The sequence below is a fragment of the Parambassis ranga genome, chromosome 4 (assembly GCF_900634625.1).
Source record: "Parambassis ranga chromosome 4, fParRan2.1, whole genome shotgun sequence".
Taxonomy (NCBI): domain Eukaryota; kingdom Metazoa; phylum Chordata; class Actinopteri; family Ambassidae; genus Parambassis; species Parambassis ranga.
The window spans coordinates 9,968,789-9,993,892 of NC_041025.1; the positions used below are offsets into that span (position 1 = coordinate 9,968,789).

The following is a 25,104-nucleotide window of genomic DNA, read 5'->3' on the forward strand; positions in this document are numbered from 1 at the left end:
ACAAACGCATGTCTACTTTCAGAACAAAGCGGAATAATATTTGAATGGAAGGTCACATTTTGAGCTATTTCTATAAACACTGGGTGGACACCCACATGGAATCAGTCGAGTCAACAGGACAGCTCTGTAATTTGAAAATTCTCATAGTATTTCTGTCAGAATGATTAAGACATAACAGAAATGTGCTGTGTTTCTGTGTTTCCAGAGCAGTAACATGTAGACAACATTTTAATGACAAATGGTAGATGGAAATAATATGGTAAAAATAGGCACCACACATATATTAAATATAAACCAGGAAAAAAGTGACTCAAGAAAAGTTGGTGACACTATAGGCTGCTCATACTAATACTAATAATGATAATGATACATCCAATGATAAAAATCTTAATGAATACCCTTTGGCTCATCCCTGTCACTGTGGGTATGGGGATTATCTATAGTAAATGCTGTCATCGCTGGCTCTAAAATCAGACAGCAATGATTGGCGAGTTGCTGCTCAGCAAGATGGCTGCATTGCTGCGCGCAATAGTGGCATCCTGGTGAAATGACGCAAGCCACGGTTTACGTTCACTCCTCGCGGCTCTCAGCTCTCCAGTCTCCATAGCGCAGATCCCGCCCGACACACACAGCCCGGAAGACCGACCGGCTATCTCCAGTGGACCGAGCGGAACCGGTTCATCTGAGTGAGTACTATTAGCTAGAATTACTTTACTTAGTCGTCTCCCAGAGGTGTCGTTTGTCCTCCAGTGGGAACCACGCTCCTGCTTTCTCTCCTTACTCCTCTCTTTTGTTGTTGTTTCCTGAGTGCACCGTGATTACCCGGCGCTTTCCTTCCTGCACACTGGGCTTCGCATCTGTCGATGTTTTGTTGTGCATAAAGCTCGTTGCAACGTAAATGCGGCTTATTTTCACAATTTTAGTGAGCAAGAGTCGAAAGAGATGTGCTCGCGTCTGATTTTTGGTGTGTGTGTGTGTGTGTGCTCGGCTTGTGGACAGCGTTGGCTCGGCGCATTTCAAATTTTCCACACATCCTGGTTGGCTGTGCCAGCCTGCCCCGCTGCTCCCTCTCTGCGCGCTGCTGCTGCTGCTGCGAGGCCGTTTGTTTTGAGGAAACACTCAACACAAGGAAGACGAGGCTACAGGCCGTTAACCTTTGTGGAAATCAAACTATGTACGCACGCACGCACGGAGAGCGTTTGCACTCCCCCTGACCACAGCTCTGCCTCCCCCTGTGGGGAAACAAAGCGCGCAGTGTCTCCTGGTAGCGCAGCTGGATACAGCTGTTGAGCGGAGCCCCAACACCCAGGATAGGACTATCTGTGGCCCGGCCAGGGACGACAACAATCACTGCTGCTGCTGCTTCTGCAGAAGTGTTCCCACAACTTCTCTTTCCTCAAATGCCTTTGGGATTAGTAGGCTTGTTTGGCATGCAGTTAGGAACTGCTGATTGCCTTTGTTGCATGCCTCAGAGGAAGACAGTAGCCAGAATTGGATGTGATATACACACTCCTATGCTGTTCATTAGCTAAAACTTACTCCGGGTCTGTGATTCAAATGTATCCTTCTACCAGCTTCACCACCACAGCTGGCCCGCTGGCTGCTGTGTTTAAACATGCCATATGGTGTTTAGCTGCTGCAGGTAGTTCCCTGCTGCCATCCACAACACCAGACCATTAGACCCATTTGGTTGCTGTGTATGCAGCACCCATGGTGTGAAACTGTTATTATGGCCAGTGCATTACAACACACAGCATCCTGTCAGCAGCAGCTTACATCAGGGTTATATAGGTTACGACCAGCAATCCTGTGAGTGGATATAGCAACCCCCCCTCCTCCTACTTTATTCTTGATTTATCTGTCCTTCTTCATCTGTCCTTCTTCATCTGTCCTCCTTCATCTATCTGCCTCCATCTGCCTCCTCATCCCACCCTCCCTCCCTTGTTTATCACATAGGGTGGTGTGTGTATGTTGCTCACATATGGCTTCTGGTTCCGGTGGCTAGCAGGAAAAAAAAAGACAGAAGCACAAGTCTCATTCCCCCTCACTCATTTCCCTTTCTATCCTGTCTCCCTCTTCAAGGCAGGAGGGTCTATTCTTAGTACTCCTCCATCTTCCTCATCCTCTCAATCTTAATCATCATCATCTGCCCATTCGGGCTCTTCACCCATGGCCTCTCTATTTCACCTTTTGCAGCAGTTCAGGTGAGCCTTTTAGCCCTCCTTTTAAGGTCATCATGCAACACCTCTGATGTCACCGTGTGAGAAGGTGGCAAGTTTCCATGGTTACCAGATGTCTTTCCATCTGTCTGTGGGTGTGAGAGGGAGTTCCCACAACTCTTGCATCCAGTTTGTGTTTGCTTTTGAGTCATTGTGGGCTGTCAGAGGCTTCAGCACTGTCAGGTGTGATGAGGTAGTCTATATTGCAGTGCAGAAAGTACAAGGCCAGCACAACATGATCCCTCTGGGTTCTGTGTGTCTGTCAGGTTGACTGAGGGCATTGCCGCTGGCCGATCGGTTTGTGTGCCTGCCTGAATAATCAAATCAGGAGCAGCAAATTCTGCGGCAAAAAAACAGCAAACTGCACTCATGTCATTACTCTCTCCTGTAATTGTTGTGCATTTGTGTTAAGGCAACTTGCAGATCAGGGAATGTGTGCTCTTAGCTATTCGCTTGTTTTCTGACTGGTCGCCTTTTCTGTACTTGTGTCTGTCACATGATGAAGTGGCTTCTCTTGCTCGCTTTTTCGCTCACTGTATCTATGACTGTGTTTACAGTTCAGTGCATGTCCAGAGTCCAGCTGGGATGAGACATGGGAGCAGAGAAATGTATTGATTCTGTTTTTCTTATCACGTATTCTCACACTTGTTCTGACTCTGAAGTGACAGAATGCCTCTGTTACCCATCACCAGTGATAGATGAAATGGGTCTCTGCAGGTCCATTCCTCCATAATGATGGCACCATTTTACTGATGTGAGAAAAGAAATGAAGCATTCAACCTTCATTGAAAGACCAGACAATAATGCAGTGACTGGAGATTGTGTAAATAAAACAACTACTGTAGAAAATCGACTCTTAGAAATCAAATGATGTGGTGGTTCAGCCACCTACCTATCCTGATAACGTGCTCAGTTTAACAAGGTCAAACAGGGTATATCTCACAAGAGTAAACAAAATGTGGATGTTAAAATGTTAAACTTTGCTCCCACTAGAGCTGGGCAATAAATCTATAGTTTATTAGCTGTCACCTAAATCACGTTGCCATACAATGTTTTTTTTATTCCTGCAAACAATATATTTTCCCTATTGATTTACGTGTCTATGTTTTTACACATTCAAATCTGTATTTATATATCTGGCAGTTAAATGTTCATGTCGTAGCTTGTCACAAGTTTCCTGGGGGGAAACCCTGTATGGTGATTTTTGCATACATGTTGCATATCCTATTTTTCCATTTTTTTATTAGTCTCACAAAAACTCATATCACCGACTCCAGCAGCTGCTTTGTGAATCGTAACACCATCATACGGGTGTAAATAGACTGCTGGACAGTCGGAACAAAAACAGTTGAAGCATCTGGGTTTGTTTGCCGTTGCATGTGTGTGTGTTAATAGATGAGGGGGGAAAAAACACTGGTTTGCATCAGAAAGAGTAGCTCTGTGGATGTCACACCAGCCATGTTGAGACGGGAAATGAGCTGCTCCTTGGTGAACATTTCAATGTGTTTCATTCACACACAGACACTCATCTGAAATGGCTTTGCCAATTATCTTGCAGCATGCTGGCCAATTACGCAGAGATTGATTTATTCATTTTCTTCAGCTATGGTAATTTTTAATGAATATTAATGTGGGTATTCTTTTATTTTGCTGCCTGTGGGTTGGTTTGTTAGCAATACAGATGGATTTGTGTGAGAAAACATAAACATGGTTGAGCTCACATGGCTGGCGTGATCAGGCGTACAGTTGTTTGTTAAAAAAAGCACTCTCATTCTCATATTAAAGTAAAGCCATGATAATAAAATCATAAACCTCAGGGCCGAATGTCAGTAATTAGATACAGTCTTTTCACTTTGGAGGAACTGCAGTTAGAATAGAAAAACTCAGCCTGAGTTACTGTCCAACTATATACCTGTTAAATAATGGATGTATAAAGACCTCTGCAATGTGTGAATGATGCCCTCTCACCAGATGCTACCTGCAGGGTGCGATATCTCTGATACTTTCCCATCCTGCCCCTCACCCTAAAATCTGTCACCTCTGTCTCGGGCCTGCTCTTACCTCAGTCACACTTGGACTTGGCAGATTAAAGTGGTATCAGTAAGAAAAAAGGGTATGACTACTTGCGTCTAGCTTTTAGGGACTCTTTCTTGCTCTTATTGACATCTGAACTCAGTGGTACAGATGGCAGCCGTTACTGGAGCCTTATAGGATTTTTATCCTCTCGTCTAGCCTGCATTACCTGGAACAATCCATTTTTGTATGGTTAGGTCCTACCTGTACCAAACTGTGGTCCATTGTAGCTCAGATTTCAATAAGACTGCTGATCTCCTCTAAGTTTAGGCTGCTAATGGTAGTCTGGAACGTTCTGGCTTACCATTTATTTCATTTCATCCTTCTTTTATTAAGTCTCTTTGCTCGCTCTATAAGTCATAGCAGTGAAGGGAAATGCTAAGCCATGCAGACCTTGCAATTTTAGCTCAACTGGCTTTTATAGGCATGGAGTGAAAACACTGGCCTCTTACCAAAGTATATATGTACATTACAACCTGGCTAAAATCTGCTTTTTTAACAGCACATGCCTTAGCTATGTGTCTCTCATTGTCCGTCACAAGGCCAGGCTAAGATTTCAGTCAGCAGAACAGAGGCACTCCTGTATCTACCTCCTTCTTGCCCCCTCCCTTCCCCTGTCCACTCCTCCCTCCATGGCTGCTCGTTATCCTCATTACAACAGCCAGAAAGAGGACAACAAGAGCACTCCACACTGGAGAAACCTGTACTGTCCAACAGCCGGTGTGTGCTGGCATGACTTCCCGGGCTTGTCAGGCTGATGGAGTGCTTAAACTGGGACAAGAGAAGAGGTGCAGCATTTGCTGCCTGGCTAGAGTAAATATTATGGCTCGTTGGCCCAGGAGCTGCACTGAAGCTCTGTCACAAAGAACGGCAAAGACACACTGCAGCACACAGCTGAAAATCTCCTTCAGAGTGTGGTCAGGTGTCTGTAGCATTTAGATTTTTTTCTTGTTTTCTGACTGCTGTAAGGACTGACAAAGCAATGCAAGGCAATTATTGTCAGTGGGTAATAAATATGCGGTACTAAAGTTATAACACCCTTTTTCTTAGAACCTCTGATTTCAATGTCTCTGGGAGACATTAAGGCTTTTTCCACAAATGACATTTTGACATGTCACAGTAGGAAAAAGCACAGGTGTAAGGAATAGGAAGAATGACGGCTCAGTTCCATTTAGCTGTCTCCTGGTGTTGTTTGTAATGGCTCCGTTAATCCGTTTGCTATTTTGCAAAAAACAGTAATTTCTGTGAAGAAGAGTACTCTTTTTTATATTAATACCTATATCAGTATATATCCTTTCCCTTAACATAAGCCATGTGCGGCATTCAGTGTCCTTCTGTGCTCTTTTGGTTGTATGGAGGTTTGGAGAGCAAAGAAAGGGGAGCACCAGTCAGGATAATACGCTGTGTGTCAAGCAAATACCTTAAATCTTAAACTGAACTGTGTGCTTGTACACAAGCCCTCTACTACAAACTCTATTTTGTACCTTAAATTGCCAGCAGGACTGTAAACATGTCTTGGCCTCAATATCTGTTATCTGGATATCTGCTGGCCACTCCAGAGGCCAAGGAATTCCATTGCTCCCTGAAGCTTAGTCATCAGATGTAGCCAGATTGGGGTGCAGATGACCTACTCATAACCTGTCCTGCTGTCCATAAATTCCTAACTTGTATTTGTAAATAAATCTGTGTTTTTGGCTAAAATCTGCTACACTTAGGGAGGCACTACCATCGTAATGCACTGACCAGCTCAGCTCCAAGAGCAGTCTGCAGAGTGGAGCATGGCTCAGCACTCAGTAGCCCAGCATGATGCAGCAGAGGATGATGAATCTGTGCTTTGTCATAGGTGAGCTTGCAGAGAGACCTGCCCTGGTGTTACAAATCTCCCTGCAGCTTTGACTGTGGCTGAAGTCATCACTTCCCTATCCCAGTGAGGCCCGCCTGTTACAAGAGCCTCATGGTGGGAACTGATGAGAGAAATCAAATCCATACACAAAAATAACCCATGACATAAAAACTTCAGTCTGTGATTCTTCTCTCTTTCACTTTTGTCCAGCCAGTTTTTCAGGCTCTGTGGTCTCTCTTTCTCCCTCTGGCACAAACCTTTGCTTGAGAAACCTTCGCACTGCACACTGCTCAGTCTGTGTGTACAGCGTGTGTGTTTATGCAAGCTTGTACGCTCACATCACATACCCCCACAGCCCTTTTTGAGTTCCTCCTTTGACAAACTGACTTGTATAGGAGGCTTATTCACAGCACTGAGTAGGTCACGTCCCACCTCCAGGTATGCAGGCACGGGCAAGCCTCTGTGTTTGCCAAATCACATTCATTTTAAGGGCTTGGGTGTTTGCCATGTGTTAAGGATGCCTCTTGGCCTTAACATGGAGTTGGCGCTCTTGTGTGTTGCGGAGCCCTGTATTATTGCTTCGCCTTAGTTCAGATTGCTTACGAGGCGAAACATTGACAGGAGACACTGTGCCAAATCCAGTGTAAGTTTAGCTAGAAATGACCTGCCTGCTGACATCATGATATATTAATATCTTTTAAAATAGGTTACGACTTTGCTTTGGTGTATATGCCCACGATGAATGTGAAGCATCTGGAGTGAGCTGTGCAGATCCTGTGGTGGTTGTGTGTCACTTAGTATTAAGAACTTTTATCCCTTTTACACACAGGATCGTGTTTGCTCAGCGAGCGTGTGTGTGTATGTGTGTGGGAAACTGGGGGAGATGGCTGGGTGTGAGTGTCTTCGCTGACTTGCCAGACTAAGCTTGTTCCATTGACACACTTAAGCAGCGTCTACAGGAGTAGGCGAGCCACAGTCCAGCTGTCCTGTGTGTTAAATCAACACTGAGCTACGCCCCACTGTGGTCTTGCCTGTGTGGCAAAAAGTGCCTCAGTATTAACAAAACTAAAATTGTATCCACTGTATTCACTGATCTCATTATACAGTGGAACACATGCAAAACATGTAGAAGAATGTAAACACTGGCACACCAGCATATCCAGATCCCTAGCTAACCTTTATAGCTGTGGTTATTTGGGTTTGTGTTTTGGCTTGTTAAACCTTCATTATAAATATATGTGTTTAATTGTAAGCAGCTCAATTAATTAATTTTTAGCTCAATCAGTGACAAAATGAAAAAAAAAAAACTAATTTGCACTGCTAAAATATATTGATTTCTTATCTATTTTTCTATTAAACATTCTAGACATGTAGGGATTTCAGTGGTTAAATCACTACATATGATTGTATGGTAGTAGTTTGTCACAGTAAGTTCACCATTAAACCACCACCGCAGATTCATGGTACTACGTTAGTGGCTTCCATGGATGCAGAGTGAAGGATTATGGGAATTCAATCTGCACAGATGCTGTGGAGACATGCTTGATTGCAGTCCTTCAGCATTCCAGCAGCTTGCAGCTTTTTTTAATGGCCAAAGTCAGGAATAATGACTAACAACTACAGAAACCAGAATAGCTTACATTTCTGGTTGTTCCACATATTTGTGACAATATCACCAATTGTCATCATTAGTAACCGATATGTACAACAATTAGTGCATCTGCAAAGGTATTTATAGCCCCAGATCCTGGCATGTACGGATTCTCTTCACACAGTGAGAGACGTGCATGTGCAGCTTCTGACCAGTTCTGTCGTCACAGTGAGTAAACAAAATACTGGACCCATGTTGAGCACACTCTCTCAAGATTTGGCAGGATTGTCTTATCTAAAGGATTTCTATGATGCCAAATATAGCTGTGCAAAAGCACTGCAGATTGAACACACAAATATATACCCATTCAGATATATATTATATAATATAATTCCCCTGGCATAGTTATGTGAAGCAAGCATTGTTCAGCCAATCCTTGTGCTCTTGGACCATCTACTGTATTAGCCTGACGCATATGTGCACAAAGCAAGATCATGCTCTGGAGGAAGGACAGCTGACGACATTGTCTGCTTTGCGCCGTCCTCTCAGCTGATTGTTGTGATGCTTCATGAAAAGCAGGATTTCACTAGAATATGAAGTGTCAAAATACCATGACTAATGACTACAGACTGTCTGGTTTTGGGCAGTGTCTGGCAAAACATATTTTACAGATTTTCAACAACAGCACCGTACAGGCCTCGCTGTTATCTCTGTTATTTATTTAGAAATGTATTTTGCTTTGTAATAGCTTGTCTACTAGCTGTAGCTTATATGTATAACCCAAGTAATAGCAGCTGGGTGTACAGATCCTCATAGCCTAGCATTATCCCTGCACACAACAATGGCTCTGGGACTGCTGGCGCTATTTTTAGCCCTCTCCTACTCACAATTTGATGTTTCAATACACACAAATCAAAGCCCTTCAAACCGATGCTGCCCACACACTGAAGACCCTTTGAGACTTCAGATCTATCAGGGCTGCTCACATTTCTCAATACACCTCCTCCAGGGGGTTTCGGAAGGGAGTTTCTGTGCTTTGCTGATCTAATATTCACTTTAGTTCTGCAGTAATAGCTCAGAGTGAAGAGACTGTTTCCACGCCGTTTCCTCTCTGTTGCTTTATTCACTTCTCCCTCTCCCTTTCTTCCTCCATAGCTGGATCTGGCTTTAGCTTCTCTGCTTCACTGAGCTGTGACTCTGACAGGTAAAATGTGGCGCTGTTTCCAGGTACACACCCCATCCTGCTTACTGCTGAATCCTCATTCAGGTTAATCTGTCAAAAGAGATTATTTCTGTATCTCTTATGACATAATGTCTCCTACTGCAATGAGATCCTCCTCCTGTGCATGTGGTTGTAGGTTTAAGAGTGTGAGACATAATTGAGTTGTTTTAAAGAGGTACAAGTGTCCCAGGCTGCCTGTTAGAGGCTGATAAGCTACTCTCCAGACCCGGACTCACACTCAAGCCACAGGTGACAGCCACAGTGTGACAGTGTGTGTGTATGTGTGTGCGTGCATGTGTGTGAGTAAGGATTTTCACTCCCTAGGTAGAAATTCCGTCTCGCCTGCAGGCCCTTTGAGAAATTCGTGTGTAATTTATGTGTACTGACTTTTGGCAAAGAGAGTCGTACTGTAGTTAAAATCCCTCATCTTTCACTGAACCTACCCCAAACTCAAATACTCCAAAACAAAGTGTTGTATAGTTTAGTCATAATGATTTATGTAGATTCCGTTTATTTGCGTTGCATGTTTTGCAAGACGGACCTTTAACCATAATAACACGGTCCCAACCACCCATAAAATCCAGCCATATAGCTCCTGTACACACATTCACACGGCTGCTGTAGCCACTCCCTGAACCCTGTACACCTGGGCCTTTGTGCTGTGTCCAGAGAGATAGAGGCTGGTTGGCCGCAGCCTAAACACAGGAGTAAACACCGGCCTCCTGTCAACTTCAAACGCTCTGAAGGAGGGACGAGGGCCAGGCTGTGCTCTTTTGAAGCGCCGCACTCATCTTCCTCCCTGGCCCAACTATTGTCCATCCTCCTTTTCTTCACTATTGTCCCCCACTTTGTCTGAACCCACCCACTTCTTTTTCTCTGTCTTCTGTATTTTCTGCTTCTTCAAAAAGCTTCTCCTTCATCTAACACTCCTCCTCCCCCTCTTCCTCTCACTTGTGTGTTGGCACCGCACATTTAATTTTGGTGATGGGTAATCATTGGCTGTCTCTGCGTGTGTGTGTCTGTGTGTATGTGCATTTTTGTAACTGGCAGCAGTCAGATGGGCTCTGTCAATGACAGCATATGGCATGTGTGAGTGACATGGAGACTATCTATAGTGTAATGTGTCTGACAGTGTGTTAGGAGTGTGTGATTGACGGACAGTGACATTAGCCGCTTTGTGTCCATTACCCTTATGGGTCGGAGGTTTTACTTCTTTATCTTTAAAGATGTTGACTAATTTTCAATTTATTTATTTACCTTATCAGTTAAGGTTATATTGTGCACATTTTGTGGTTATTAACAGAAAATGTAACACAATGATATTAAGTTTATTGATTCATTAATAATCATTAATAAATTAATGACAAAATGAAAAATGCTCATAATTGTACATCAAGCAGGTCATGTTGTTTACTTACCCCCTCTGTCTGCCCCTCTCCTCCACCTCACCGCATGTAATGATGGTGGTTATGTTTAGCTCTGAAAGAGTCTCTTTCGAGGTTGAAGTAATAATCTGCAACATGGTCTATAAATGCTTCACTTTCTACTGAACCACTTCATGGCTCTGAGCACCAGGTGCGAATCAACACTTCTATGAAGTGAAGGAAAATACTGTGGTTTTGTTTGCTGCATCCAAGCTACAGAATGGAATCTAGCCAATAATGCTGTCTATGTGCATATACATTTATAAAAATGTTTTAAATAAATGACATTAAACACTGTGTTCGCAAGTGCTGGTACATTATCCGTAGGTGTTGGTGTTGTCTTTGAAAGAAAAGCAAATCTCACACACTGTTGCATAAGAAAACACTGTAGCTTTTAAGGTGTTAAGCAGATTATACATTGTATTTGTTATAAGAAGGTCTTCTCTATCTCTTCTCCCCGCCAGGCGAGAGTGCGATGAGGAGAGCTGTCAGAGTGTGAGGCCATGGGCTGCACCTCGGCCAAGCAGGTGTCGGCCGTGCCCAACGATGAGGAGGGACGCGGCAAGGCCTACAGCAACGGAGACCTCTTCACTGGTCAGTTCACACGTGGCTGTCAATAAAATCTTCACAGGCACCATTTCACTCGGTTAATTGCCCCGCGTAGACCGATTGCCCTGTCCGCCCTCACCATATATTCTCTTCATTATAGCTTGGTAGTCCTCTGGCAGAGTGTTAGGTTCTCCATTTTGGCCAATAACTGTCAGCACCACCAGTTTTACTGCAGTCATCTGTGTTGACAGTTCATGTTAAGCAGTGGAAGTTAGTGTTATTGTGTGTCCTTAATGATCTTAATATTTTAGTCTTTTTTGATAGGGATAGAGAAAAGACAGGATATATAAAGGTGAGAGGTAAAACGAAGGGGAGATAAGAAAACAGAGATGATGAGGCGCATTGACAATGTAAGAGATGAAGTTAAGAGAACATGGGCTAATTTAATTTACCACATATTATATTATAATATACACTATATATCACTTTTCCTCCCTATCTTTGCTACTTGCTGTTCATTTTCTTTCTGCTGTTTTTATTTGTTTACTGTTTGCCTCCATATTCAATCAGAAGAAACGCCGTGTTGAGTTTAACTGGTCAATGTTATACTCTAAAACACATGCTGGAAACATTTTATAATAATTACAAAAAACTGACATGCAACATATTATTTGTGTTTATAGACACTAAAAGGCTTCTTCCTCTGTTTTCATTCAAATCGTTCTTTTAAAATCTGTCTTGTGTGAGTGTGCTCATACATCGTTTTAAGGCACCGTTCTGCCGTCTCCTTTTTAAAACTGGATACATGTTAAAGATATGAAACCATTCCATTATGCTATGAAAATGTTGTTGCAAAAATTTGACAAATAATGATGATTTAAATATTTGAGGTCATTTAGAATGTATAAATATATACATTAGATTTAAATCACCCAGTAACATCTCTACATGTAGATTTTCAGCATATTTCTGTGAAGCTGTGGTGGCCAAGAGATGAGCGAGACTTTTGATCCCCTGTGAATGTGATAAGTCACTTGGGACAATGGCTTCTGTCAAATCGTCCTTGATTAAATGAAAAACAACCAAAAGATTAATGAGTAATATAATCATTAGTTACAGCCCGTGCTTTAATTGTATGTAGCAAGCTGTTGTGTAATGAGGGACAGGAATGAAAGTGAAAGCCAGAGAAAAAGGGAGAGATGATGGGTGGTTGAGGGATTAACAGCGATTAAGAATTAGGAGCAACACTCTGGTATAGCTGCACGTGGGCGGATGGATGTGGCAGATGACGATCCACAGGAGGCCTCCTCTCTCCCTGTCCATCATCCCTCTCTCCCTTTGACCCCTTCCCCCTCCTCGTCAGCCTCTCACCTTTTTTCCACTCCTCTTTCTGACTTTCTGCTCATTCTCATCCCCCTTTTCTCTCCGACACGTTCCCCTCATCCTTCCACTCCGCCCCTCCTTTCTGATGTCTTCGCTCTCACGTCTTGTTTCCCTCTTCATCTTTTAAAGTGCCACAGAGTGAGGTGGAAGAAGAGAGGGAGAGAGACAGGAGATGGGTAGCATTTTCCTCTGACGCTGATGTTGCTTTTCTTTGCTTTTCTTTTTTTCTATGTTTTTTTGTCTTCTCTTAACTTCTTTGTCTTGTTTAGATTGCCTCTTCCCTTCCCCTGCTTAAAGCCTCACTCATTTCTTCCTCTTTCTCTGTCACTTTATTTTGGATCTCTACAACCCCCATCCCCCCTCTCTCTCTGTGTCTTCCTGCCTTCATCTCCCAGTGTTTCTTCTCTTCCAGCTCTTTTCCTCTCGTCTCTGGCTCAACATTAGGTCAGAACCTTGTGTCCTTTCACATCCCCTCCTCCTTCCTCCCACTTCCTTCCATCCATTCCCTTGGTCTCACTGTCAGTTGGCTAAAGGGGAATCTAGAGTGGTGGTAGCTGGAAGAGCCTTCTATTTGTCTCCGATTGTGACCAGGATAGTGTGAATTAGATTTATCACAGATTAAATCAATCTCCCTCCTTCTCTATCTTCCCTTCTTCCTATTGCTGTGTCATTGTCACATACTGTACGGTCATTCTTTCCCACTTAATGCACCACCCTTTCCAACCCCAGCCTGACTGGCTCACTACATCCGGTGTACTTCTTATGACTTCTCATGGTGGAAAGGATCTGGTCAGTCAGTCCTTCTTGCCTTCACCTATAAAAATTTAGACTGTGTGTCCGCATGTTTGCATTCATATCACTGCACGTAGATAGACACTGAGCCTTTTTTTGGTGCTCAAACAGATCAGCCTCCAACAGATTGTACGCCAGTCAATCTGCTCATGGTCGGTGCAAATGTCAGACTCTAGCCACTAACCCCAACTCCCCACCCTCCCATCCCGCTCTCACTTACTCTCACACAATAACCGGAAAAGGCTGTGCTCCATTACACAAACACTAGGGGGACGAAAAGGGAAAATAGCAACACTCTCCACAACATCATCATGCTATTGATGTTTGTAATAATCACAGTCAGAGGAGATTGGAGTGAAGATAGCCTGCTGTAGTTGTGTGATAGCATACAGTATGTGTAGCACAGCAACATTTATACAAAGAAAGTGGTGTGCAGATTCCTCTGTTTATTTAAGCATGTGTTCAGTGTCTGTCCGCTTGACTAAATACTGTGTTAGTGTCCCTCTGCAGCCATTTTCACAGAAGGGGATCAGAAGGCTGTTAAAGGCAGGATCCTTGCTCCTTTATTCTGTCTGAAAATATGCATATGCCATTAAGGACCAAATCTGTAGAAATGGCTGTGTGAAAAGAAGTTTTTGTCAGGTGCTTTGAGCACGTGTGCTGCGTGGCTTGCTGATTTTGTTTTGGGTTTAGCCAGAGTTCCCCAGATTCTTTCCTTATTGTTGATTGTTTTGTTGTTGCTTCAAAGAAATGCACTTCAGTCGTACTGAGCCCTCTTTATCAGACTTGCTGAATGGGCACTCAGCACTTTGGAAATATTATCACATACACAGTTGTTCAAGAGAGTGGCTGCATCATTGTCATATTTCAGAGAACTCTTTTTCTTCGAGGAACACAAAACAAAGCTGACAACTCAGACACACACCCAGACACAACAAGTACAGTTCCTTTGCTATTTATGTAGCGAGTGAAAATGCTTCCTCTGTAGAGCACGGTACACAGAAATATAGGAGCGCACTGGTGACCTGAAGGTCACCGGTTCAATCCCTGTGCTGGCAGGATAAATGTGGCACCAGAATGTGAGAGCAGCACAGCCTTATTATCAGATGCTGAAGTGTCCTTTAACAAGGCGGCTCAGCTGTTCCAGGGGATAACTGAGGTTAACTGTGGTGGTACTGGGCAGCTTCCAGGTGTGACCATGGAGCATGGCTGCAAAAGAGGATTCATGCTCAGTGAGTTCAACCTGAAATAAACGCTTATCTTATATGGCATCATCAGAAGAAACAAGCTCCATTTCCCATCAGAAAATGGAACTAAAAGAACTGTAAACACAAAAATTAAACAAACTAACACAAAGTCATGCACAGACTGCTGACTAGAACTGGGGCATGTAACTGTAAACCCAGCATATCGTGTATATCTATTTCTTTGCATGTGCTTTATAGGAACGGTTCCTTCTTTCCATGGAGGAACTAACCCCAAACTCTCTGAGTTCTTTGAAATGTTTTGGTTCTCTTGCGTTCACTGTAAAGAGCATATCCTCAAGTCACCTCTCGCTTAGTGAATGCATCAGTTCCCAGGTATAATTATATGCCTATAATAATAATATACACAGCTCTATTTGTAAGCTCATCACCATCTAAAGAGGCTCGTCAGAAGAGGAACACATGGATTAGCAGAAAGAAATTAATTAGTACTTAGATACAGTGGAGAACATGCTGCTGTGTTTACATCACAATTCCATGAAGTTAAGTTAACACTAAGAACACCTAGGCCAGGTTTATGGTCCCCTGGAGACACGGACAACTGTGAACATTACAGACGTGCAGCCACTGTCACAACACAAGTGGTGGTAATGCTGAGATTCTCTGATGATGGAATTATTTTTACAGAAATCCTAAAATATGTAGTCTTCGTTTTGTAATTTACAGCAACTCTATTTTCAGAAGGAGTGTAGACATCTGACAGGCTGTTTGTGCAACATGGACAAATACAACAATTCACTTGTAAAAGTCATGATATGCAAGGTTAAACTAACTGACTACATCACAGCTGCTCAGACTTACTGTCACATCTATCTGCCCTGAAGTTTTGAAAAAAAAAAAAACGAATTCCCAAGAAATATTAAGCATTAATTTCATCCCTCAAGTTGCTCTTTAAAGAAATGCAATGTGTTTATCGCAGAGTTTAGCGGCGCTTCATTAGCGCAGTAACAGATTTCTGCAACACTAGGCTAATGAGATGATGCTGCTGCATTGCCAATGGTTGTTTGATATGAATACATAATGTATCTTTATATTTTATCTGGCCTTGGAAAGAACCATCAGGATTTGAATATGAACTCATCCTGATGATAAAAAGATGTTTTAATATTCACTGAGTAGAAACAGAAAACGTCCACATCATCTGACTGTATTCAGTCGGCCCAGGAGCTACTCTCAGAGGGGGATCAGAAGCAATGTTGAGTAGCTTCATTTACTGATGCTAACATGTGTATATAAAATATATATATATATATATATATATATATATATATATATATATATATATATATATATATATATATATATATATATATATACACACACACAAGTAATTTTTACTTGATGGGTATGAGTGTGTGTGTGTTTGTGTGTGAGGGATGAGACTTTGTGTTCAGGTGTAAATGTCACGACCCGCTCGGTGGTGGCCTGGAGCCAGACTGGCCGAGGGGGAGGGCACACAGCAGGAAGGACAGAGTGACATAGCCACAGGACAGGCAGGCCAGCTTGAGCTGAGAGAGCAAGAACACACACACACATATAAAGCACATACTCATGCCCAAATAAGGTTATTTAAATGACCCACACACCCATACGTACACTGCATACACTTGCATGAAATGACAGGCATGCTGATTCAAAGACACAGCTTTATCTAAAATAGGAACACACACGTAAGTGCACGCGCAGTGACTGTCGGTACCTTCAGGTCAGTGCAGAGCCCCGGTCTCTAATCAGAGATGAGAAAGATGTCCACATCACAAAATCGTGGCTTCTCAAAATAGTTCTTTCCTTTCATCTTTCCTCTCTCTGACGGTTTTCCCTCCCTCTCACCCAAAGCAAGCCCAGCATCGGCGTGACGAAACACCCTTGTCATTTCATGTGACAATGATTGCTACGCACACATACATGCTACTCACACAGCATGACCAGTTTATGCTCCTATCTAAATTGAAACAAACTCAGTGATGTGATGAGTGTTGATTGGTGTAAGCTGGGTCACTTTGATCTATCTATATCCATCACATTAAGCTTGGTGACTATCCTGTGACAGAAGCAGAACATTCAGTCAGTTCAACCTGTCAGGCTGCAGCTCCTCCAAATTATCAAATGACATTTCTCTCAATTTCTGCTTGAATATGATCGTTCAGATTTATTTATGCAGCCTGCAGCAGAAGCAGCTAATTTTACCACTTGTATTCATCAGTGCCCGCCTTAAGCTACAGATTGTAAAGCTTAAAACTGACGTGGACTGCCCCTGTTTTATACAGGAGAGTGGAGGAAAAGGCTCTTAATTCTGTTTCCTGATGCAGCACTGTATGTGCTTCATGTTTACAGAGCTCAGCTAAGCTGGGTGAGCCTGTGTTGTGTTATAAAACTGTGTGTGTGTTTGTGTCGGCATGTTCAGACAGGAGCTGCTTTGCTCTGACTCGTTTACATTCCTGAGACAAGCGGCAGAAAAGTAGTCAGCATTCTCACCTCTTTTCTCTTAATCTCTGCCAGCTCACCTCCTTGTGTCTGTGTCAAAATTATTTTTAAATGAGTGGTTTATCTGACATATGCAGGCCATGTTTGGTTCTCTAAGGATGCATCTGTAACTTACAGAAACACACGCAATCATGCAGCTGCAGCTCCAAAGACACGAGGAACAGTTGCAATGTATTTTTATTTAATTTAACAGTGTATAAAAAAGTTATTACCAAAAGGCTTAACATTGGTTTATAAAGAATGTATGAAATGTAGCAGATTTAGTAGCTTGCACCTGAACCACATATTACCTGAATGGCTCAATCAGTCTGCATTGAACTCTGCTAAAAGGTCTCCAATCATCAGCAATAGTGGCACCTGAAGGCTCGATAGAGAGGCACCACTTTTACATTCTTCGAGAATAGCAATTTCATTTTTCAAAAAAAAGCAAAGAAATAGGTTTTAGCTTGAGGAGGAAGGTGAGAGGAAATGTCATTTCAAAGCTTGTCACTGAAAAGCAATATGTGGCATTATTGCAAAGACATCCAAGATTGTTGTTCACACTTGTAGTTAAACCATCTTCTTTGTAGTGGGCTCTGAGGCCAAAGAAAACTCCATCAAAACAAGGCCGTTTGAGCAAATGGATGTTGTTTTCATTTAGTGGAGAAAATGACAGACCTTTAGCCCCAGAACCCAAGTAGGAGCACCATGCAGTGGGGCTGTTTTACTGTTTCAGGTACAGTGAACCTTATGGGGTGATCCAGCATATGGGCTGCACAGCAGGGTACAAAGGCCACGGACGGACGGATAGCTAGACACAGGCACTGCTGGTAGGGCAAGGGCAAAGGGTGCAACAGATAAGAGATGTCTGTGCTGTATGTGTGTTTAGCAGCATTGCACTGCTCTATCAGTTATACGTCCAACAATCATGTAGTCAGCACAAACGCCTGTGCGCTTGTATTGTTCGACACAAGGTTAGGCGGAGTTTGGCCTTGTGTAAAAAGTGCTGTTTAAGATTTATTTTGCAAAAAAGAGCGCATCAAATCACTTTCCATTCAATCCACCACAATATCAAAACCACTAAAAGGGAGTAGTGAGCACTCATCATTGTGTTGCATTGCAACATTCTGCTGGAAAGCTTCAGGTCCTGGCGTTTATGTGGATGTTACTCCAAGACGTACTTCATCCCATCAGAGGGTGGCAGAGTGCCCAGAGAAGGTGATCTGATTGATCATCAGCAGGATGTGTCAGATTCACAGAAGCACAAATGGTCTACTAGCCAGTTTGCACTTCTGTGGGCTGCTGACTGATTAGAGCTTCTGGTCATATATCTGGGTACGTCTGAGCTTTTCTTAGGTTAATTATATGTGATTCAGACAGTACTGCAATATGAAAAACCTTGGACCAGAAAGACCTGCATAATGTCAGGTTTATTGCCCTAATTTCTAGCTGTAGCAGAGAGTGAGGTTGGCCGGCGCTGGGTGTGGTGGTTGTGCCATGCAGTCTTGCGGAAGTGTTCCTGTTCTCACTGTGAGTGAGCTTGTCTTAACTGTCTAAGCTCTCCATGTAGCCTCGAAGCTGTTCAGCTGATCTTTAATCCCCTCCAAGTTGTTTCTTCTTTTCGGTTCCCTTTTTTTTCCCCTCCCTCTCTTGTCTGTTCTGTCTCCTCTCGTATTTCACATACACACACTACACGTGTATTCCCTCTCGCTGCCTCTTGCTTGTTGCTGTAGCTAAAATGGAAAGGAGATGACTCGTGTCTTCCTACCTCAGCTGTCATGTCCACTTACTAAAACGTTGCATCAGGTCTTAGTTATCGGATTACCTCAGGCAAATTATAACAAGAATCAATGGCACAGTCACTGGTCTTGTTGATACCATGCAGTGAGCGTTTTAGCCTTTCAGATAATATACTAGACCATGATGAATAAAAGGAATTTGGTCAGTGTTTCTTCTCTGGGAGCTGCCTGATAAATACAGGCCCTGCCCCTCTCTCCCTCCTCTAACAACCTTTCTCTTTCTCTTTTTCAGATGAATACAAGATGAAGGGAGTGGAGGAGGTGAAGTACATGAGAGGGGATGAAAATCGAGTGAATGCACGCAACCAGGAGAACCTGGTGAGACACACACACACACACATACCCCAACCCGTACACTGACAGCCTGTCATCTGCACACAGACCTTTCCCTGACAGTTCATCAGCTCAAGCGAACAGACTCGTGCTTGTGTCCAAAGGCAGCTCCGACAGTTTAACCATACACACTCATTGTGTCTCACACAGACGCAGAAACGCACACAAATACACAAAGAGGTGCCTCACACGCAGGTAGAGACAACATGCTGGCGTGTGTGGAATGTGTGGGCTTATCGCTCGGCTGGTTCAACTCCCTCCTGCCAAAAGGTCTTCAACAATGTAAAGAAGTGTTAGTTTGTCATCTCCAGCGAAGTTACTCTGCTAAACTTTCCAACCCAACTGTCCAGTAATACAATGATGTAAATAATTAATAAGCTGCTGCACATTATCCAGACTTACATCCTCATCAGCTCACTAAAAGGCAGCAAAGTGTCATACTCCCTGTTACATGCTGGTAAATGGTGAATCAGTGACCAATAAATCCTTATTAAAAGAAGCACAAATTATATTACCGTGGCTCAGACAAACTGCCTCGTCAGAGCAGCTGGCAACACCCACCAGAGAACCTTCTTCTCCTATGGCACACAGAGGTTTTACATGATTTCACAAAATGAAGGCTTTGTGCATGAAGACCGACAGCATTATTCAAATGTTTTTTATCCAGCAAACTCTCAGCTCGACTTAATAACACTCCTCTGTCAGTTTTAGGCTGCAGAAATCGCTAAGATGGCTGCTGTTGTGTTTCACTGCACCAGTGTGGTATTTTTAGTCGATTGAGGTGTTGCAAGGCCAAGACCACATTTTTACAGAGCTTCCAGGGCAGCCACGGTACATGTTGTCAGACCAGTATTTGTTTGTCATTGCGTGTCATCACAGTACCACTCACTTAGAGTGATGGTATAAAATACATATTTTCTTTGGGTTGATCAGAATCGGTGAACATTTTACAGCTGATAGAGAAAACGTTCTCTATCAGAGCTGATAAACACTTTTATGGGACTTTATGGGACACACTGTACATTGTGTCCTATGGCTGTCCTGCTGTACCTGCTGGGCGAGGGTGTAATTTGATAATCTAGGTTTGATGTGACGTTTGCTTTCAGTGGCGTGGCTGCTTATGATATGATATGATATGAGTTGTTTGCTTTTAACCTGTTTTATCAGCTGATAATGAAAACTAATGGTGTTTGCACGTGTTTTTCAGGAGAAGAGTAATGCGCAGCACAAGGGAAAGCAGCAGAAGGAGGTGCCTGCAGTAAACATCAAGTCTAAGTAAGTCAAAAGAATGATCACTTCATCCACATGACAAAAACAAGAACAGCTGAAGTCAGTGTAATTTTATGTCTTATCCTTATCTTGCAAACCCTACATATGTACCATAGCCCTGTTGGTCACTATCATAGGAACTTTTATAAAGTCAACAATGTTGCACATTTCAGGTCTGAGAGAGGCTTAAAACTAAATTAAGGATTTCCAAGTCATGACAAGTGGACAGACTTCAGCTCCTGGCTTGCTGCCATATTCACTGTGAACAGTCTTCATATATTTTTGATACGTCGCTGCGTCTAAATTTGAACTTTTAATTGACTGTTAACATCTATTAAATGCAGCTTCAGTATGTTAATATTATGAAGTGTGATATTTGGGTCTGGCTTTTGTTAGGCTGCCTCTTGGCCAGCATCAGAGTCTGTATTTGTGTTGATAATTGTTTGTGAATGTATACTTAATGGTGCCTGGTAGCATTTGGATGAGAGACTGGGTTAATACTTTACACAATAATTATTTAAAATCCTCTCCACAGCATCCCGGGCTAATGATTTCTAACACTGCAAGTGAGGATTGTGTGTGTGAAAGAGAGCACGGTATGAATGTGTGTGTGTCTGTGTGCGTGTTTGTGCTGTGTAGGGGGTGTAATGGAAAATTCTCATGATGTATTTGTTGCCTCCCTTCTCCTCCACATCTCTAACTTCCTCTCCCCCCCCCCTATTTTCCTACTTGTCTCTCTCTCTCTCTCTCTCTCTCTCTCTATGTCTCCGTCTTTCACAGTATTCACACGTCAGAGAGCCAGCAAGAATTTTTTAGGATGCTGGATGAGAAGATTGAGAAGGTGAGGGGGTGATTCTGTGTGTGTTTGTGTTTGAGGGGAAGAGTGTGGGTCTCGGAGCATTTAAAGATACAGCTGGGTCTTAACATTTAAAGAGACAGGCTGTGCAGCAACAACATCCATTAATGCACATTGTCATTCTGCCTAAGCTTGTAGTGTGTGAGGGGGAGGACCAGGTGATCACTGCGGTGATGAGCACTTGTCTTACTCTGCCTCTTGAATTACACTGCAAGCTCAGTGAAATGAGCAATGTCAGGATTCACCTTCAATACGTTCTTACTTTTAAACTCTGCCTTGACACATGTTCGTGGTGCGTGGAGAAGGATCCAAGTCATTTACCTGAGACAGTATCTGTATGTCTGTTGAAATAATTTGAAAGTGCTTTTGAAAGTGAAACAAACAAATTATTTCTTAGATTTTACATAATTCGTATCAACAGTCAATAAAATTAAGTTAGATATGAAAGTAGTCTTTTTATAGTATTGACTACACAGAGAATTCTCATCCAGGCTTTCCTTTTGGTTTAGCACTTTACTGACTTTCGGCTCTTTGTCTCGGTTGTCTGTTTTGGAAAAAAACAAGGTGTTGATACACACCCACTCACACACAAGAGTTTTTGAATTGTATTCAGCAACAAAGAGAAACAGCAGCCAAAGTCAGCACAAAGCTAATATTATTATATATAATAAGGACTTAATGACAGAAAATAATTAACAAGTTTTCATTTGAAGAGTAATATTTTAACTTTTAAGTTTTATATTTGTGAAGTTGCAGTTACTTCACCTTGATGGGAGAAAAACATTCCCAACCTGTCAGCACTCAAATCTTCTCATCCATTATTTTGTATTCCAGTAGCTGCAAATAGATGATATGATATGAGTGATTTTCGGTTGGACCTACAGGTGCTTGAGTTTGAGAATGCCGTTTAAAGTAGGTTGTTACTGTAAATATAAAATACAAATTCTTTCTTTTTCTTGTTTTCTTCGCAGGGACGAGACTACTGTTCAGAGGAGGAGGAGGAGGAAGATGGGACATAGCACAGAGGCCCCCAAAAATCACCTCCACTGTGTGTGTGTGTGTGTTAATGCATATGTGTGTGCTTATGCGTGCGAGAGTGAGCGAGTGAGCTAAATCAGTGTTTTGCCGATGGGATGTTGTGAAGGGACACTCTGTGGAGGTATGTGTGAGTTTTTGAGCATATGGCAAAGATAGTACTTTATATGTAGGTGAGTAGGAGTGGGGGATGCATGAGAGACAAAGAGAGAATGGGATAAAGAAAACTTTCTTCAGAGACTACAGCCCACCCCCCCATCTCTTAGCGCCTCACCCCTTCAGGCCCCTGAGCGGACAGATGGAGGTGGCAGAGCGATGAAGGGACAGACAGATGAAAGGAGGGAGAGATGGAGGAGGACGTGATGACGGATGGACACACATCGTCGCTGACAGACTGAAGGGCTCGCCACTGTTGGGTCAAACAGAGTTATTTCCTCTAGTGGGACAGCGGCAGCTTCGAAATTCTCCATCTGTCCCTCTCTGTCCGTCTCTCCCTCTGTGTGCTCTGATCCTGAGTATTTAACCCCTGCAGTTGGACAAAGGAACTCTCCCCCAGACGAGCATGTCAGTGGGTGTGCAAAAGGCTGAGAGAGACACAGATGCAGAAGCCAATTACATAATGCTACCAGGATCCACAATGAACTTTTAAGTCTACTTGCCTACAGTTAGGCTGGCCTGGGCCTTGAGAGAATGGGTGAAAAGAGGGTGAGGAATGGTGGAGAAGAAGGGGGACAAAATGTGCATATTTTATTAAGAGAGAATAGGGAGTGAGCTTGTCATTTAAAAACTCCTGCCTTCAAGGACCTTTTTGTTTTTTATTCTGTTCCAATCATTCAGTTATATTTTCCTTTTTTCTGAATATTTGTTCTTCGGTTTGTTTTACTCTTGGCTTCCATTGCAGTGTATCATTGTCCACAAAGTCATTATCATCCCCAGCAACACAGCAGGCAGACTGAAGCTGCAGAATTCAGAGCATCTGTGTCTCAACCCAATCCATCCTCCACCATTTTCCACAACACTGCAGATCCTGGCTTACATGCACATACATGGAGTCTTTTACTGTACATATGGCAGCGTACACTCATTCCAGCACCCCTCTGCATATAGATCAAATACAAACACACATCACTGTATCCCTGTCATTTCACCAGCAGACTGTAGTGTGCGTCAATGAGAGGTATTCCATGCAGCTCTATGTTTCTAGTTTTGGCTCAGTGTTCACACACATACACACATTCATGCACACTGGAGCAGCAAACTGGGCTGAGCTTAAGGGGAGGATGCTTGGTTGCCGTGGAGACACAGACCTAATCACATTTTTAGTTTTCATCTTTACTGAATACTTACTGTTGTATTATTTTGAATACTTTTTTTCTATTAAAAATAAAAACCAAAACCTCTGTCCGTGTACAGCATGTTGATGTGTTTGTGTGTGTGTGTGTGAGTGTATTTTTTATGAGTGGCTGTAGCCTGAGTGATGGAGTGCCATCATGCTGGCAGTGTACTGAGGAGTGTGAAGTCAATCTATTTTCCTGTGGTCATGCTGCCTCAAGCCATGCAGTAGGAGCAAATCCATGCAGAACTGCAAGACTGTGTTATGCCACCTGCTGGTATATTATCAGTAATGCAGTCTTGTGGGCACAAAGGAAGAAATATTAAAAGAAATTAGTTAAGTATTGTTTATATAACCCTGTATATATTAAAACCTGTTTAGCACTAAGCAGCAGACTGGTAGGGCAGCCCGTCCTGTTTCTTTAGGTACAGATGGTTGTCAGTGGAGGTCATAGTGCCAAACTAGTGTTGTTGGATGGATGAGATAAAGGTGTGATACCAATGTTTAAATATCATACCAGCATTCCAGCTGCTTTTTTAGTTCCAGGTAAACATCTTCTTAGTCTTCATGGTGACATTTTAGCACAATATGTGTATGTGAAATGGGTTTAAAGGAAAAACAACTGGTGAACATAGTGAATTATTTAGCAGCTACAGAGACTGATAATTTGCTTAAGAGTGTGGTATAGCTCAAAACCACGGAGACAGTGATTATTTCCCTGCTAACATACTCTATAAACTTTATAAGGAGATAATGTATCTGTGCCTGTGTCTAGCACAGATAAAGTCTATTATGTATAAAGGGCAATGTTTGATTTAGTGGATCTGGTGATGAAGATGCAGATTGAGCCATAGGAGAGCACAACCTATCTAAACCAATAAAGACAACAATTCTATAATCTATACAGTTATGTTATACACACACTCACACTGGCAGAGCTGATCCCTTTAGTGACAAAAGAAACATCCTGTAGCCTTGCTGTTTCTTTAATAGCTGTGTCCAAGTGTTTTTCTTTAACACACAACACACAAACTCCTTTACCTCGTATGACTCACATCCAGGGGCGCATAAGGTTACAATCAGCAGCCACAGAGCACATCGGCAGCGTGAAAGAGTCCCTGTGGGCTCACAGCAAGGCTCTCCCACACAGAGAAATAAAAAGTGTTGGAGGCAGAGCGAGAAAGAGAAATTAAGACAAGGGAAATGGGCAAAGTGAGAATGTGGGAGGGAGAGAGTGAGGAAGAGACGGATGTTGTCCCGTTAACCTCAGACAGGAATATGGGCAAGAAAATGTTCTTTCCACCCTGACGTAAGTACCAATAAAGAGCCCTGCTTTGTGTGTGTGTGTGTGTGTGTGTGTTTGAAATAGAGCCCAAGTGTGAGAGTCTTTATTAAGGTACAACATGTCCTTGGCTACTTGTGTGATTTAAGTCTAATACCTTGAATATATTGGGCCTAAAGTCAATGAAAACTGAAAACCAGCAGCTTGTTTGGGACGTGTGTGATAATGACTGCAGTGTTTCAAACATTACTGATGTTAACACACCTTTATCAGCTTTGAAAACACATATTGTTGTTGTATAAACTTAATTCACAGATTACAAAACAGACAGGATATATCAGGTCTCTGGTACTGAAGATTGCAAACCTTTTGT

At 42.7% G+C, this 25,104-nt stretch overlaps 1 protein-coding gene across 1 annotated transcript; it reads left to right on the top strand.

Annotated features, from left to right (window-relative positions):
• The first annotated feature begins 511 nt into the window (after nucleotides 1–511).
• LOC114435162 (uncharacterized protein C1orf21 homolog) lies at nucleotides 512–23,516 on the top strand. Its single transcript, XM_028404768.1, has 6 exons — nucleotides 512–686; nucleotides 10,837–10,966; nucleotides 18,856–18,941; nucleotides 20,164–20,231; nucleotides 21,006–21,066; nucleotides 22,053–23,516. The coding sequence occupies exons 2-6, from the start codon at nucleotides 10,876–10,878 to the stop codon at nucleotides 22,098–22,100; spliced, it is 354 nt and encodes a 117-aa protein (XP_028260569.1). The 5' UTR covers nucleotides 512–686; nucleotides 10,837–10,875; the 3' UTR covers nucleotides 22,101–23,516.
• Nucleotides 23,517–25,104: the final 1,588 nt, after the last annotated feature.